Here is a 17,424-nt window from a genome sequence, read left to right on the forward strand (position 1 = left end):
GAAGGGGGAAACCCACTACTGAAATAGACAGCTGTGTTTGGAATTATTCTATGACTGTATAATCACCGGGAACCCCCTGATACAGTCGACACATGCATGGGTATTACTTTCAAATCCACACTCCTAGTTCAGCTGCTAATAAAAGTGCTTCCAAGAACGAGTGCCCAGACCGGTGCAGCAGGGGGCCCAGAAGAGCAGGTCAGCGTGCCCAGACCGGTGCAGCAGGGGGCCCAGAAGAGCAGGTCAGCGTGCACTACAGTGCGGCCAGCCAGGGCAGAGGAAGGCTTTCCCAGAGGAGGTGAGGCCCACAGTGATGCCTGGGAGAAGGAGGTGAGAGTGAATTTGGACTCCTTTGGAGCCAGAAGCGCAACATGTCTGGGACATAGTGCTGAGGGCACAGCAGGTGGGGGCGATGTGGAAGGCACAGGGAGAGGCAGGATCCCAGAGGGCCCTAGAAGCTGTGGTTAGGAGACCAGACTTTATCCTCAGGGCAAAGGGAGCCAGTGCATTAAGCAGGAGAGTGACAAGATCGCGTCTGCTCTGGCTCCCCTGGAGGACGGTGCTGGGAGATGAGAGAGACTGCAGGGGCCATCCGAGTGGCAGGACTCTGTGATGGGAAGGGGAGGGGAGGCCGGCCAGCTCTGGACCTGAAGGGAGGGGTGGAAGAGGGACGACCCAGGAGGCCTGGGGGAAGGGAGTTTGTTACTACCCCTTCCCCCACCACTTTCCTTTTGCCCCCCTTCAGCCCCCTGCTCTGCCCGCATACTCTCCAGCTGGACAGTCCCCTTTGAGGGATCCCTGAAGGAGGGGAGTTCATCTCCAACCCTGCTCCCTCCCCCCATTCCTAGTCCCAAGAAATGCCTGTTCTTTGTGCCCTGCAGACGGGCGCTGGGTTGACTGGCCATTATGCCAGGCCTGCTCAGTCTCCCAACACTCTGCCACTTCCTTCTCCCTTGGGCCTTCGCCATCTTTCACAAAGCCCTGGGGGACCCAGGTAAGACCTCAGCCCCACCCAGAATTGGGGGAACAGGGGGGGGAGAGGCTCCAGGTGTGGGGAAAGTGGATGGGGCAACTGTTGGAGGTGCTCAGGGAGGGCCATTGTTGAGTGCACAAAGGAGGAGAGGGTTGGGGGAGTCTGGATGGGCACTTGCAGTGAAGGTCAGGGGGTTCCTGCCACTGTGGCCCCCTCTGCTCAGCAACCCACCCCGGCCCCCACTACCTCCTGCCTCCCATCCACGAGGTCATTCACTCTCGTCGTGGGGCCACGGCCACGCTGCCCTGCGTCCTGGGCGCCCCGCCTCCCAGCTACAAGGTTCGCTGGAGCAAAGTGGAGCCCGGGGAGCTCCGGGAAACGCTGATCCTCATCACCAACGGCCTGCAAGCCCGGGGCTACGGGCCCCTGGGGGGGCGCGCCAGGATGCGGAGGGGGCATCGGCTGGACGCGTCCCTGGTCATCGAGGGCGTGCGCCTGGAGGACGAGGGCAGGTACCGCTGTGAGCTCATCAACGGCATCGAGGACGAGAGCGTGGCGCTGACCCTGCGCCTGGAGGGTGAGACCCTTGGGTTCCCGGACCCCTCCTCTCCGGCGGGGCTTTGGCCGCCCCAGCTCGAGTCTCCCAGGGCTCCCCCCGCTCGCCGCTGGGGTCCCCCAGCCCTCTGCCCGGTCAGCCGGCCCTCTCCAGGATGGATATCCGCCTCCCGCCAGGTGTGGTGTTTCCGTACCAGCCCAGCCGGGGCCGGTACCAGTTCAATTACTACGAGGCGAAACAAGCGTGCGAGGAGCAGGACGGGCGTCTGGCCACTTACGCCCAGCTGTACCAGGGTGAGTGACCGGCCCGGGCACGGCCCAGGCCTCTCCGGGATGAACCCGGCCCCGCGGGGGCGAGCTCGGGTCAGGCTCCTGCGGGGACCCCTCTAACCCCCGACCCTGTGTCCCCCTGCCGGCCAGCGTGGACCGAGGGCCTGGACTGGTGCAACGCGGGCTGGCTGCTCGAGGGCTCCGTGCGCTACCCGGTGCTCACGGCGCGCGCCCCGTGCGGCGGCCCGGGGCGGCCGGGGATCCGCAGCTACGGGCCCCGCGACCGGAAGCGCGACCGCTATGATGCCTTCTGCTTCACTTCGATGACCGCAGGTGAGGGCGCGGGGTGGCAGGCGGGCGGCGGGGCGGGGATGAGAGCCCGCGCCTGCGGCTCGTACTGGGACGTGGGGCGGATCTGGAGAACCGGGCACGGAGCGAGATGCGCGCGGCCGGAGGGGTCCCGGCCTCGCGGTCGAGACCGCGCGTGGTGCCCTCAGTCACCGCGCCTGCCAGGCTCCCCTCACCCTGACCCCCGTACGCCTGCCTCGGTCCCGGGGAGCCTTCGGCCTGGCGGGTGGTGACGCGAGCCTCTTCGCAGGCCACGTGTTCTTCGTGCCCGGGCGGCTGACGCTGTCTGAAGCGCACGCGGCGTGCCGGCGGCGCGGGGCCACCGTGGCCAAGGTCGGGCACCTCTACGCCGCTTGGAAGTTCTCGGGGCTGGACCAGTGCGACGGCGGCTGGCTGGCGGACGGCAGCGTGCGCTTCCCCATCACGTCGCCGCGGCCGCGCTGCGGGGGCCTTCCCGACCCAGGCGTGCGCAGCTTCGGCTTCCCGCGAGCCCAGCAGGCGGCCTTCGGGACTTACTGCTACTCGGAGTAGGGCCTGCCGCCGCGCCTTTCCCGCTGCCCGCCACCGCCCGGGGTCCTGGGGTCCCGGCGGGCCGGGCGTGGGAGGGGAGGTGGCGGCGCCGGGCGGGACCTCGGACGCGCGGATGTGCCCAGGCCGGCGGCCGTTCGCGCGCTCCCGCGGCCGCTGCTGAGGGCGGGTGGGCGCCCGGGGCATTAACCGACTTCTGTGCCCAGCAGCCCAGTAACCTGAGGACTTTTGGCGTCGAGGCGTCGGGCGGGGGTGTCTCCGGCCCAGCTGGCCGACCTTGCGCCTAGGGAGATGGTCAGAGGTGGGGCTCCTGCCTTGGGGGGCGAGCCTGCCGGACGGTGGGGATTGCGGGGAGGGGACCCCACAGGCAGAGGGGAGACTGCAGGCACCGCGGGCGGCCTAGCCCCGGGTGGACGCGGGAGAACGCGGGTGCTATTGCGCCGGGATCCACGCGGGGGCGCCACGCACCCACCTGAGACTGTGGTTCCTGTCGCCGGGAGCGCTCGACACCCGCAGGCTTACCCGTGGGGCACAACAGAACCAACAAAGATGGGCCTAAACACACTTCAGAGTGTGTCTGTATCCTGCCAGTCTCCTGTCCTTTATAGGAAACTCAAACCCCTGTTCAGCTGACGGCACACTGACCCTGCGCAAGGAGGAGGCGGCCAGCCCGGCCACGGAGCCCACCGCGGGGCTGGCACCTGACCTGCGCTCGCCAGCCCCGAGGCGAAAGGGGGACTGGACGGGGCGCATGAACATCTGGCTAAAGGAAACAGTCCAGTAACTCAAGAGACAAGCTCAAATGTCATTAGTTCGTTTTCCTTTACTATATATATTATTTTAACTAATTACGTAGTTTGTTTATTCATTTTACTGTTCAAGCAATGTAACCGCTCCACAACAAGCCTGGGCTAGTGAACGATCACTGGAGCAAAGGGCACGAGCTTTCTAGGGGTGCTGGATACCTGTCGTGACATTGCTTTCCACGAGGGTTCTTGCGGTAATTACTATAGAGAATTCATCCGTGGGGTCGTATGGAAAGGAACCAACGGCATCTTCAGGAACTCCCACACCGCCAGTGGAGTCGTGTGGGAGCTGCTAAGCTCGGCTTTCCTCTCCTTGGCTGTGGGATGCGAGTATCTGCCTCCGGAGTTTGCTCGGAGGGGTAGCGGAGACGAGCGTGCGGGGTGCCACTGCCTGGCGCACGATAGAGGCGCTGGGTGAATGGTACCTGTAATAACGGATGATTATTATGATAACACTAACGGAAACAGAACGTCGACAATAATGATTATCCGGGTTCTTCCCAGGTAGCCTGTGGGATTGGTTGCCGTGCGGCGCTGTGTCCATCAGGATACGCTCAGCCGTGCTGGGGTGACGGACAGCCTCCAAACAGCAGTGGCTTAAAACAAGATTATTTCTCCCTTACGCTACCTGCGCCTTGTGGGGGTCCTTCTCATCTTAGTTATTCAGGGATCCAGGCTGATAGAGCAGTCACCATCTCCAATGCTGCCAGTCGCCACCAGAAGGAAAAAGTAGACAGAGCTCTGGAAGGTCTTACACCCGCAACTAATAGCTGCCGCCCAGAGAGACCCCTGTCCTGTTGACAACTGTTTTCTAGAACTAATTGCATTGCCTCGCTCCTCCACAAGGGGGCAGGAAAGAGCAACCCTCCTCGGGCCCCGACGTAAAACCGCAACTGTGTGTACCGGACCAGCCCCAGCGCCACCACAGGCACCAGGGCCGGCAGCCTAGATTCTGGAAGATGCTGGCAGCCACCTCCTCCCCCTCGGCCCTTCTGAGTTTTCTAAGTTCTGGTCTGTTATGGAGTGAGAGCCCCGCAAAGCCAAGAAGCTGGGCCCAGCTGCTTCCCCGAAGGAAGATGGCTTTCCTTTCCTACGATGCCCTCAACTTTGTCAAGAGACCAGATGCGAAATGGTCACAGGACTTTCCATTTGCTGCAAAGCTTCGTTTTTTCACCCACGAAAACACATGCCCACTACTTTTTACAACTACTCTCCACGTTGCTATTACAATTTCTTTTTATTACAGAGAATATGCAAACACATGCAAAAAGAGCGAGAATAGGATAGCAGACCACTTCACCATCCAGCTTGACCATTTCAAAACCCCACCCTTCTAGTTTCATGAGTTCCCTCACTTGTGTTCCTTTCTGCTGGAGTAATTTAAAGCAAATCTCAGACAGCCTATTATTTCACCTGTTAATTCTCACTATGTATTTCTAACATATAGTGACTTTAAAAAAATAACCATAATTCCATTATCACACCCCCCATTGGCATTATTTAATACATACTTCATGATTGATTTCCCTTGAATGTCTAAAAAATATAATTTTATAGTTGGTTTGCCCAAACCAGGATCCAAGCAAGGGCTATACACTGCATTTGATGAATTCTTCTTGGTTAATATTTATTTTTTTGAAGATTTTATTTATTCATTTAGAGAGAATGAGAGAGAGTGAGCGCAGGCAAGCAGGGGGAGGGGCAGAGAGAGAATCTCAAGCAGACTCCTTACTTAGCTCAGAGCCCCAGGCAGGGCTCCTTCTCAGGATCCTGAGGTCATGACCGGAGCCAAAATCAAGAGTTGGATGCTCAACAACTGAGGCACTCAGACATCCCTTGCTTAATTTTTTAAAAATATCATTTAGGGGCACCTGGGTGGCTCAGTCGGTTGAACGTCTGCCTTTGGCTCAGGTCATGATCCCAGGGTCCTGGGATCAAGTCCCGCGTTGGGCTTCCTACTCCACGGGGAGCCTGCTTCTCCCTCTCTCTCTGCCTCTGCTGCTCCCCCTGCTTGTGCTCTCTCTCTCTCTGTCAAATTAATAAATAAAATCTTTAAAAAATATCTTTTAAACTGTAATACTTCTTCTTCCTTCATGTTTTCTATGTCGTTTTGTTTGTTTAGGAAACAGGGTTGTTTTCCTGTCGAGTCTCCCACATTCTAGATTGGGCTGAGTGTATCCTTGTAGTGTCATTTCACATGTTCCTCTGTCCCCTGTCATTATGTTTAGGAGTTTGGTTAAACATACGTTCCCTTTTTTCGCAGGAGGATTACATAAGTAAGACTGTCTGTTTCCTCTTTCATCACATCGGGAGGCGTCTGGGTGTGGATGGCACGGCTGACCAGTAAATCCTGCCTGATCCATTCAGTACAGAGCTCCTCATTGTACCTGTTGCCTGTGGCTGTTGCAACGGACGTGTGATGGCTCCCGACAGCAGAAATGTATTCTACTGTCCTGGAGGCCGGAAGTCCAAACTCAGGGTGTTGGCAATGTGGCCCTCCCTCTGCAGACTCGGAGGAGAATTCTTTCTTGCTTCTTCTGGTGGCAGGCCGCATTCCTTGGCATCTCTGGCTGCACCGCGCCTATCTCTGTGTCTGTGGTCACGTTGCCTGCTCCTCTTCGTGTGTCTGGGTCTCCTCTTCTTCTGTTTTTCCTGAGGACGCTTGTCATTGGATTCACCCCACTGGCTAATCCAGGATGAGCTCATCTCAAAACCATTGACTGAATTTCAGGAATAAATTTGTGTAATGAGTTCCATCTACGAAGACCCTTTTTCCAAACAAGTTAACATTCATGGGTTTCAGGGATTACGATGTGGACATATATTTTTGTGGCCACTGCCTGACCCAGTATACCCCTCACCTTTTTATCTAATGGCTACTGGTGTTCACTGTCTAGATGCATTATTTCATTAGAAGCACAAAATGGAGACATTCTGATGTTGTCATTCCTCCTTCCTTCATTATTAGCTGTGAACTCTTCCATAAAGAAAAATGTCCCTCATCGATGATTGTCACCCTGACTTAGAACCCATTCAGGAAAGTTAGGATTAATGTCTGAATCTCTCCCATTTGTCTTAGACAGGTGCCTATGGAATGAATGTTTGCATCCCCCCAAATCCATATGTTAAAGCCCTAATACCCAGTGTGATGGTTTTGGACATGGGGCCTTTGGGAGGTAATCCCATGATGACATTAGTGTCCTTATAAGAAGGGATTCTGGAGAGCTTTCTTCTCTCCCCATGTTCCCCCACGTGCGACTCTGATGAGAAGGCTGCCGCCTGCAGGGCAGGAAGCGAGCCCTCACCAGACACCAGTCGACTGGCCTCCAGTGCAGAGAGAAATACGTGTTTGTGGTTTAAACCATCCAGTCCGTGGTAACTTGTTACCGCAGCCTGAGCTACTAAGACAGTGGGGTTCCCGAAAACCAGATGTGAGTCAAGGCTTTTGGTGAGAGCAGTTTATTTGGGGGGGTCATGCTAAGAGGCTCCTGAGGGGGTCTGGAGAAGCGAGGCAGGAGGGGAAAGGAAGCCAATGGAGAGTGTAAGGCAGAGCGAGGGGAAAGATGAGCCCCATCCTGCCGGGGAGCCTTGGAAGGCGGTGTGAAGCCTGTCTCAGAGAACCCCACCTTACGGGCAAAGACAGCAGGGTCATATGTGTCAGCCTGCTGTCTGAAAGTTGAGGGCTGGCTGCCTCTGGGAGCACTGACCCATCAGCCTTTCTGGCTAGCTCAGCGCACTCGGGCTCCCACAGCCAGAAAAAAGCCCTCAGGTGGAGTCACAGATGTTACCGTCTGCCAGTGGAGATGGGTGCCGAAGGGTCGGGTTACAGCCTCGGTCCACCCTCCGCACTGCTCAGGTCCAGATGTCCCCCTGTCCACTCTGTCCCGTCACTGAGGCTTCAGGGCGGCGGCTGGGCTGTGACCAATATCAGTATTCCACATCTCCTTCCTCCACGGTTCACCTGTCGTCTGCGGGGCTCTCACCGTAGAAAAGCCCAGACCTTCACCCCCGAAGGTCTTTCCTTCCCATGCCCTGGACAGGCCAGCACGGCCGCGCCTGCACGCACGCTTACCCCCCGACGTGGGCTAATCGAGAACAGAACTCTTCGCCAGGGTCGTTCCTTTCTCTGCCTGCTGGTGAATTGCCATGAGGTGCACAAAAGGACCAGAGGCTGCTAGCACCGTAGGTCTGGTGGTACCCTTACTGTGACCCCTGGCAGACACATCTCCCACCCTAGGGACTAGGGCTTCTAATCCTACAGAACCTAAATGGATAGGGACAGGAAGCACGAGTTCCCTGAGCGGGTCACTGGGGCTGACGGTGAGAGGATCGTTGCTCTTTCCATCCCTTGGCTCCCGTACCCACGATTTCTAGCTATCCGGCTACAGCACAATGCAATGGCCAACGGTTCAAAGTGTAGACTGCATTTTGAAGTCTAGTACCCCGATCCCAGAGGATGTTTCCCCCCAGCTGGCATTTAGTTGTGCCGTAAAGAGGCCATACTAATGTCCTCCCAGGCTGGCAGCTTCGAAGTGACGTGGTATCCGGCAGGGCCAATGGATGCCGTGGTCTTGTGCCCACTGTCACATTTCCTTCAGTGTCCAGTGGATCCCCTTGGTTAGAGGTGATACCATGTGGGATCTCATAGGGATAAACCATTTCTTTTATGTCCTTGGATATTGGTACTGGCCAAGGCACTTGGGCAGGGAAGGCAAATCCATATCCAGGACGTGCATAAGCCCAGGAAGGAGATATTGCTCCCCCAACCAGATAGAAAGAGGTACACGGTAGTCAAGGTGCTTCCCAGGGGCTGATCTCCTTGAGGGACGGGACCCTGTGAGGGCCCAGCCCCCCTCTGTGGGGCTGACAGCTGAGCATCCAGTTGCTAGATTAGCCTTGGAGAGAGCGAGCCGTGCCGACTTCTATCCATGGCCATAACCACACCATTCATGGACCTCGTGAACGTGCTGGCACGGGGCGGAGGACAAAGGCTGTGACCCCCTGGAGCTCTTCTGTCCCCCTGGCTGTGAATGCTTGTGAATGGGACTGCCTAGAAACAGTGCCCACTCCTGCAAGGCCATCCACTGCTCTCCCTTAACTTCCTTGTCTCCCACCTTCCCGTCATGACCTTTCCTGGCCTGAGCAGACAAGCCATGGGACATAGCTCGAGAGTCCTACCTACCTCTCCCCCTGCAAACTAGGGTGGCCAGCGTGCTGCCCAAAACCTGCCCCTGGTCCGCTCGCATCGGAGCTCAGAGTGCCCCGTCCGTGAAGCAGGCCTGGGCTTCTTCCTCCCCTGAAGCCTGATCACAGAGGCACCCCGAGAGGCTAGGGGTGAGCTGAGAGCGAGGCAGGGGTGCCACAGAGCTAGGGCCCCCGGGAGTACGGCTTCCTGCTCTCATGGCTTACTGAGCCCTCTGAGCACACCCACACCTGATCACAATCGTCCCACTGGGGATTGCTGCTGTGCCCACCACACGTGCGTGTGACTTGGGGGCTCTGAATCCCCAGATCTCGATAGCACAGTGAGACGGGGAAGGAATCCCAGCGATGATTGAGGAAAGAGTCCACACACCTGGGACAGGTCCCAGCTGTGCCCAGCTGGTGCTCGAAGCTGCTGGGAGTGAGGGGAGACCAGGGGGCTTGCCTCACACTGCTCCCACCTGAGGGGGGCTGGGGCTCTGGTCTACCGGCTTCCCCTCTGTCCCTGCCTGAGGCTGTTTCCAGGCCATCAACTCCCGCACACGTCAGACTTGCTGTCCACCTGTCCAGCAGAGAAAGTCCTCAGGCGGTCAACAGCCTCTGGCCTGTTAAGGTAGCTGCTAAGGGGACACAGGTGGGCACCCACAGGGTCCCATACACCCTCTTAATTTTCACAATTGTGAGTCGGCGCCCCATGAATGTCCAAAGGTGACCAGGGATTTTCTTCATTAGTATCATGACGAACTCTCGGACTTTATAGATCTGACGTGCTTCAGTCTCTTACGGTCATTATTCATTTTAATGCTGACATGTCATCCTGGCCAGTGAGCGTCTTCGCAAGGTGGCTACTGGGTCCTCTGGACATGAAACTGACCTGAGTCTCAAAACTTCCTTGATTCGCAAGGTGACACGCTGTGCAGCCCCTGACTGGGGCGTTTCCCAAGAGGCCCGGGTCCTGGGAGCAGAAAGCCCACACTTCTGGACCCCAGGAGCACTCAGCGTTACTGGGGGCGGGGGGTCACTGCTTCTCAGCCTTTTCTGCAGACATACAAATCATGAATTCACACTGTTATCTTCAGTTCACGTGAGAGATTAGCAGTTTGGCTTAACTTTGCTTTTCTCACACTGAAACTCTTCGTTCCGAACACCGTTCCCATAATTACTTATTTCCTTTATCGCATTTTGCAATACCGATGTCGACATTATGATTTCGTTGTGGTTCTTTTCGTTCTGAGGGATGAATAGTCGACATGCTGAGTTTCGTAATCGCTTGAAAGAAAATTCCTCCGTGCGGCTTCGCCTCCAGCTTCACGTGCAATCACGGGCACTTATTTCACCTTGTTTTAGATTTTTAGGAATTGTATCCCTGTTCTGCTTATTAATTTAGTCTAAAATTAATTTAAGTATTCTGAATTCAGTTTCATGTTTCAATTATATAATATGTTTACGTGGTTCCAATGTCAAAATCAGAAAACAAGGGGCGCCTGGCTGGCTCAGTCGGTGAGGCGTCTGCCTTCGGCTCAGGTCATGATCCCAGGATCTTGGGATCGAGTCCTGCATTGGGCTCCCTGCTCAGCGGGGAGCCTGCTTCTCCCTCTCCTCCCCACTCGCGCTCTCAGTCACTATCTCTGTCTCTCTCTCAAATAAATCAATAAAATCTTAAAAAAAAAACCCCAAACGGACAGAAAACAAGATGCTGTTGCCACTTTATGGATGAGGCACCTGAGGCTCGTAGACAGCGCCTGCCCCAGCACCACAGAAAAGTGAGTGGTCTTTCGCTGCCCGGCCGCAGGGAGAGGGGCTGCGAGGGGCCTGCAGATGGGACGGCTTCCTCCAGAAGGAAATTGGGATGGTCTCAGGGTTGAGCCCTCCCGTTCCTTCAGCTGTTCTTTGGGGAACAGTCTGGTGGTCCCCTCTGAACTCAGGACTTTGCTGCCCTGGCAGCAAGGGTCTGTCCACTCCTGCTCAGGGCTCCCCGAAATGCTGTTCAGCCTATAGGTCCCACCTCTGTCTCCTCACCACACTAGCTCCCACGCCCCCCCTCCTCCGCCTCCAGCTGCAGGAGCCCTCAGAACATCGCTAGCCCCTCCCCCGTCTGGGCCGGGGTCCCGTGCTTCCTGGCCCCTTTCAGAAGTTATCAAAGCCACCATTCTCCCAGCACAGCTGTGCCAGCGTTTGGAGCCGTGTGTATACAGCCCCGCTGCCACGTCCCTGTCCCCATGGCAGAGGACCCAGGTGCCTATCAGAGACGAACTGAGCTGCCTGGGCCCCACCCCCAAGTCTGGAAAAGTGGGGACAGGTGCTCAAAGGGCCGGAAGGACAGGCTCTCCCTGTGGCCACTGTGGCTGGGAATCCAGTGAGGAAGGCCAGGGACTAATCTGGAGGTGGGGGAAGCCAGGGACGCAAGGACCTTGGGGGGGTGGTTCTCTTTCCCCAACTTTGGTCATGGCCTCAGCATTGGATGGGGGCGCTGGTGGGGGAGGGGAGAGGGAGGAGATGGATTGCTCTCCAGAGAGACTGGAAAACTCCCCACAGCCCAGGATGTTGGGAGGCAAGCCAGCTGGGCTGCCCCCACCCTCCCTCCTTTTCTCTCTCTGCCTCCAGCATTTCTGTCCCCTGAGAGACAGTCGGGGCCCTGGCAGGCACCCTGGCCTGGGCGTCCGTCCGTCAGGAGACTTGCTTTCGGTCATGGCCAGCCATCTGGATGCTGTGTGACCTGAGACCGTCGCTTAACCTCAGGGTCTGTCTCCTCGTCCAGAAGATACTACGGCTCCCTGAGACTTTCTCCTTCAGTTACTGGGGCCGGAAGTTCTACTTGAAATCCGACATTAATTCTTCCTGCTTCCATTGATCCTGTTTGCTTTCAGCCAGTCCCTGAACGTCCCTTTCTGAGACCTCAGCGAGGCCTTGGTTCTTGTCTCTTCTTAGGAAGGGATAGAAATGGGTGGCGGTGGGTGTCGCATGGCCAGGGACCAGGTGCAAGTAAAGATACCAGCAAGTGCCAGTTAGACTGCCGTATGAATCGTCAGAGCTGGAAATGGCGCACGTGTCTTGGGGAGGCACTCGTTGCCTTCCCCGGGAAATCCTCAGGGCAGGACTCCTCTCTCAGATAATGAGCCCTCCATCTCACCCACGGCGGGAGTGGCCCACCAGCCTCCCGGCCAGGAGATCTGTGCAGACTGGGGTGTGTGTGTGTGTGTGTGTGTGTGTGTGTGTGTGACTAGCAAAGGAAAAGAACTAGATTTTGCTGAGCTCGCCCACGGGCTGGGTACGCTAGACCTTACCCAGTACCATAGATATTCGGCAGCCTGTTGTTCAGAAGAGGAAACAATTTCAGAGAAAGGAAGCCCTTCGCAAGGTTTGGCCACTGCAGATGGCAAGCCAGGGCTCCGACCTCAGGGCCCGCGCCTCCGGAGTCCTGCCTCTCATCAGTCTTCACAGCGTCATACCCCGTTCCCACACCGCGTCTGGTTTCCCACCAGGGGGCTGCCTCTTGGAACAGACTGTCTGGTACCAGCCCTGGTCCAGCCCCAGCTGCTGCTGGCCTCGGTCAAGGTCGGACTCGCCCAGGGCACCAAAATGTGTGCCCACACTTCTAGTCATGAGTGAAGGTGGCCAGGAAGGTCACTTTCTCCCTCTTTCCCCATCACAGCCAGGTTTCCCTCGGCAAGGACCGTGGTTGCATGCGAGCCACCACCAGGATTGAATTTCAGCCACTTGGCTGCCTGTCTGGGCTCAGGCCCCCGGCGGAGCTGATCCCAGCCCAGGTGCGGGCAGGCTGGAGGCAGGTACCCATGCTGAGACTGTCCTGGGGGAGGCGGGATCTCTTTCAGCTTGGGTTGCAAGGTCTAAGGGGAGCAAAGGGAGGTCCTGGGGCTATCAGATGCTGCTGAGATCTGCCCCAAGGCCAGATCCCCCTCTCCACCGGAGGACTTGGTGCTAAAATAGTGTCTGGTCCATAGTGGACATCGAGTTAATAGTTACGTAACAAAAGGAGTAAACCGAGGTCCCTCCTTCCCCAGACTTGCCAGGCACCTTGTTCTGTCCTTTCAGGCTCACATCCCTGAAGGGGTCATTTCGTTTACTAAAGGACCCTACCACCCACCACCCCCAGGTCTCCACACTCTGTCTCTCCAGTAGATGGGTGTCCGGGGAGGGGCCAGAGTTCTACCTTTAGATCCTCAAAGATTTGGGGCGGAGTTTTTTGTGAGCTTCTCCAAAGCCCTTTGGAAGCCAGCACACAGCACGGGGAGCAGAAGACTGGGGCAGCTGGGGCATCAACAGAGGGCAGTCCAGAGTCCCATACAGGAGGGAGGGACTCGGGTGCAGTCTGAATGGAAGGACAGGGACCTGGCCTGAGGATGATTTGCACTGCAGGCACCCTGCGTTACTTGGGATATCTTGGGGGTGGTGCTGGAGATTATGGGGATCAAATCCCCTAACAAGCTATCCTTGGTGCCACCACTGGTATCCAGGGGAGAGATTCCAGGCATCTGGCTCTCCTGCCCGCAGTTTGTGCCAGGCGCTCTGCTTCAAGTCCCGGCGGGGGGGTGGGGGTGGCAGAGAGAGCCTGGGAAAGCAGAGGGAAGGGGCGGTGCTGGAGAGGGGGCATCATTGGTATTCTCAGGAGCTCCCCACCGCTGGGCAGGACCCAAGCCCCCCCCCCAGCACCAGGCTGCACATTCATCAGCAACAGCTCTGGCCAGTGGGCCCTCTGGGCTCCCAGCAACGCCTGTGGTTTGCACATTGCTTTGCATGACCAGTGTGCCCATTCACAGTGCTGCCCCTCCTCCATACCACCTCTCGAGAGGTCCTGACTTGCTTTGCTTAACCCATGAATCTGCTGTCTAACCTCCATCCCTCCAGCTGCAAAGTCAGCTCCTTCTCTGTGCAGGTAGTGGGAGCACCACCAGAGACAAAACCCAATCAGAGCTTCCGACAGAGAGGTGGCTATGGTCCTTTGCCCCTCATCCTGCCTCCAAAAAAGAGCTTCCCTCCCCCATTTTTTATGCTCCCACCATCCTTTCCCTTACTGTCCAAGTCTGAGGCCCTCCTCCTCGCCCCTTGCTCAACGGGAAGTCCCTCCGGCTGTCTAACTTCCATCCCTCCAGCAGCAACATCATCCTCCAGCTCCTCGAACGCTCCCTCCCCGCCCCTTCTGCCCTCCCTCCAAGTCCCCGGCTTCTCCTCCCCAGAACGATGTCCTACTTCGCACGTCCTTGCTCTTGCTGCTGCTGCCGCCGGGAACGGACGCAGAGGAGGCAGCGGGTCGCGTGACCTTCCCGAGCCCCTCGCGTCCCCGGCCAGGGGGCGGGGGCGGCCCCAGGGAGGGGCGGGGGGCGGGGGGAAGAAAGGGGGTTTTGTGCTGCGCCCGGCGGCTCGGCGCCCTCTTCCGAACGTCCTGCGGGCCCGGCCTCTCCCTGCGCCCGCGCAGTCCCCGCCGCAGTCGCCTGCAGCCGCAGGACGGAGCGTGGACCCGGAGGAGAGCCCGGAGGAGAGCCCGGAGGAGGTGGCAAACTTGGCGGTGCCGCACCCTCGCCCTGGCCCCCGGCCGCCTGCAGGTAGGCGAGCGCGAGCGCAGCCGCGCAGCCGGGCCTCGCGGACCCGAGAAGGGAGCGGGGTAGGGGCCGCCCGCCGGCTGCCCGCGGTCCGCGCCCCCCGGCCACGCAGCCCTGGCCTCCCGCGGCGCACCCAGCCGGCTGACCGTGCCAGCCCCCCGAGCGCCCGCCGCCGCCTCCAGCCCTGCCTCCCGCACCCCTCCGCCGCTGGTGGCCCGACCTGCGTCCCCGAGTCCGCGGGCTGATGGGAACGCCCCCCGGGTCCCCGCGGCCTCCCTGCCGCGCGCTTCGGTGCCAGCCACCCCCCGCCCAGACTTCCGACCTTGTGCGGGGCAGGCGGGGAGGAGTGGGAAGCAGCCCCTCTTCTGGAGGCCCCTCTCCGGAGCCCGCGGGACAGCCACAGCCGGTGGTCAGGGCGCCCACTGGCGCCGGAGTCCCAACTCTGCCACTTACTTGCTGTGTGACCTTGGGCAAGTTAGTTGACCTCCCTGAACCTCGGGGTCCTCATCGGTGTAACGTATAGACAGTATTTTTCTTAAGTTAAGGTTGTCCATGGGAAACATTTTTAAGAGGCCTGGCTCAGATAGATGGTCAGTAACCCTTAGCCGGAATTCCGGCTACCAGTCCTGCTTTCCTTTCTAGCACTGCGGGTGGGCTGGGGACCCCCAGGTCCTTTCATGTCCCGCTCCTATCCTCCTATCGGAATAGCTCTGCCCACATGCTTCCAACAGGACCAAGAGGTTTACCATCAGTTTTGTTAGCACCGTTAACATCTGCATGACTTCCATTCCTGAAAAAAGCAGTAAGACCAAGGGACCCTGTTACCGTGGCCCGCCCACCCACCCACCCCTGCCCCACAGCACTGCCGGAGCCTGAGGCTAACTTGGCATCATCCACCTTACAGACTCTGAGCTCGGAGGAGCTGCAGGCGCCGGCTGTGACGCTGCTAATTGTATTACTAGTTGTGCCTCCGATAAATAGGACTATTTATGCATTTCTAGAGCGGGTCCTGCAGGCCCTGCTAATTCCTGGCTGCTGTGGTGTGGGTTCGGGGTGCTGCTCACATGGCCACTAAGGGGACAGTGACAGCTTCTCTCCTGCTGCCCCTGCTGAGTACTGGAGCCTGGTTCCTATGGGGCAGACCTTGGACTGCCGGCAGGGGGGCGGGGGGGGCGGGCGGCATGGAGATGGTGGGTGTTGGGTGTGTGTATGCATGTGCACACACACACACACACACACACGGTCTGGTCTCGATCTTAATCCTCTGTGGATTGGATCTATGATGCCTGTGAGGCAGCTCCTGGATGTCTGCGGTCAGGCAGGAATGATAATGTAATAAGAGGGAAGTTTCCTGAGCAGCTTGGGAAACGCAAGGCAAGGGCAGAAATCCTGGAACTGGAGCAGGAAAAAATGAGCTGAAGAGAGGGATGCTGTGGCATCAGCGGAAGGGACAGGAAGCCTGCCCTGATGCCGAGCTGTCCAGGTTAGAGATGGAGAGAGTGTCCTGCTCAGGAGGACGGCAGACGGAGGTGGGGAGGGGGAGAAGGCCAAGGCTCCCCACCCCAACCCCAGGTCTGAGGCTAGTGCCCAATGAAGGGATCCCGTAGTTTCCCTAGGACACCTAGCTGCACCAGGACGGAGCTGAGGCCCAAGCTCGGTGGGATTGGCAGTGGGGTGAGGGGCAGTGCGGATGTCTCCGATCATGAGAACCATGTAACCCAGGCACCCTCTTGGCCCCTCTGGCCAGTGACTCCCATTCCTGGAGGTGGAGGTGGGATGACCCCCATATTCCAGTGTGGCCAGGTCTTCATCAGCATCAGACCTTCTCCCTTCATTCCCTCACCATCAAAACAGACGTGAAAGGGGTCCAGGGTCTGGGTCCCAGAGTGGCTCCAAATATATGGGTTTCTGGGCCGCCTGTCAGAGAGCTGGGACCCAGGTCTGTGAGCAGCTCCAGCTCCAGCCCGAAGAGAGGGGAGGGAGGACGCCAGAAAGGGGCCTGGCCCAGGACCTGGCACAGCTCAAAAGCCAGGCAAACAGTCTGCCCAGCACCTGGCAGGCCCTGGCTGTTCACGCCGACGGGTCCCCCTCCTACCCCAGAAAGCAGTCCTCCCAAGTGCTCCTATGCCCAGAGCTGCTCTCTGCAGCCTCTGATTGATCTGGCCCCATTGAAAGACCCTAGACATCTGACTCCTGCCACTCCTTCCCCAAGTCTGACCCTGAGGAGATGAAGCCCAGCTGTGGTGGGGGGAATGGAGTTGTTGTTTGTGGGGAGGCATTCCAAGGAGTATCTGAGATCCCCGGGAGAATTTGGGAGAAGAGAGAAATTTCCCAGCCGCTCAGGCTCAGGAAGGGGCAGACATGCACGAAGGCAGAGTCTGAAAGGGCAAAGAAGATGGAGGTTGAACAATGGGCCTGGAGTGGGAATGAACCTGATCGCTAGGAAGTCTTGCATATAGTCTAACTTGCATCCCTCCTGCTGCACCATTGGCCTATTCCATGCCAGACCTGGGTCTTCATGCTTTTCTACTAGCCTGATCCTTACAGATGTTGTTGGACACTAGCTCTGCAGCCTTCCCTCCTGCAGGCATATTGATTGTCCTGGTACCTGACTGGGCTTTGCTGGGGACCAGGGTCAGCCCTATCCCTCTCTGGCTCCCATTTCTCAATGTCACCCCCCCCATCCCTCCTTATGAGAGTGTAAGGGCTTTGAGATCTTCAGAGGACTATTCTGGGTTCTCAGAGTGTCTGATAGCCAAGGGCAGGAGGGACACGGCCCCTCCCACTTAGTCTCACCCTCCTTGAGCCCACCCCCCAGCCTAGGGCTGGAGTGGGGGAAGGGAGAGGCTGGATGGAGGCCAGACTGGCAGAGACAGGGGCTTTGTCCCAGCTGGTTTCTGAGCCAGGAGATCCGGTGGGAAAGCCCGTGCCAGGCAGAAAGGAAGGCTGGGAAGAAGAAGGGAGAAAGCAGCCAAGGAGGGGGTGGAGGATGCTAGGAGTAAAGAGAAGACTTTCCTTATAAGTAACCATGGGGTAGGGGGAGGTCAAGGAGGGGTAGGGCTAGAGAGAAGTTACGCATTGCCCAGGTTCAGTCTAGGAGGCCCTCCTGGAGGAGGCTAGGTGGGTATGGTACTCAGGGAGGAAGGGACAGGAAAGGAATATTGGAGGGGTACTAGGGGAGGAG

At 58.0% G+C, this 17,424-nt stretch overlaps 1 protein-coding gene across 1 annotated transcript; it reads left to right on the forward strand.

The window, feature by feature from the left end:
- Nucleotides 1–906: 906 nt before the first annotated feature.
- HAPLN2 (hyaluronan and proteoglycan link protein 2) lies at nucleotides 907–2,677 on the forward strand. The gene is made up of 5 exons (XM_040634569.1): nucleotides 907–994; nucleotides 1,197–1,550; nucleotides 1,706–1,822; nucleotides 1,949–2,131; nucleotides 2,397–2,677. Exons 1-5 carry the CDS (start codon nucleotides 907–909, stop codon nucleotides 2,675–2,677), a joined length of 1,023 nt encoding a protein of 340 aa, XP_040490503.1.
- Nucleotides 2,678–17,424: the final 14,747 nt, after the last annotated feature.

Source organism: Ursus maritimus, unplaced genomic scaffold (assembly GCF_017311325.1).
Source record: "Ursus maritimus isolate PB19 unplaced genomic scaffold, ASM1731132v1 scaffold_2, whole genome shotgun sequence".
NCBI classification, from domain to species: domain Eukaryota; kingdom Metazoa; phylum Chordata; class Mammalia; order Carnivora; family Ursidae; genus Ursus; species Ursus maritimus.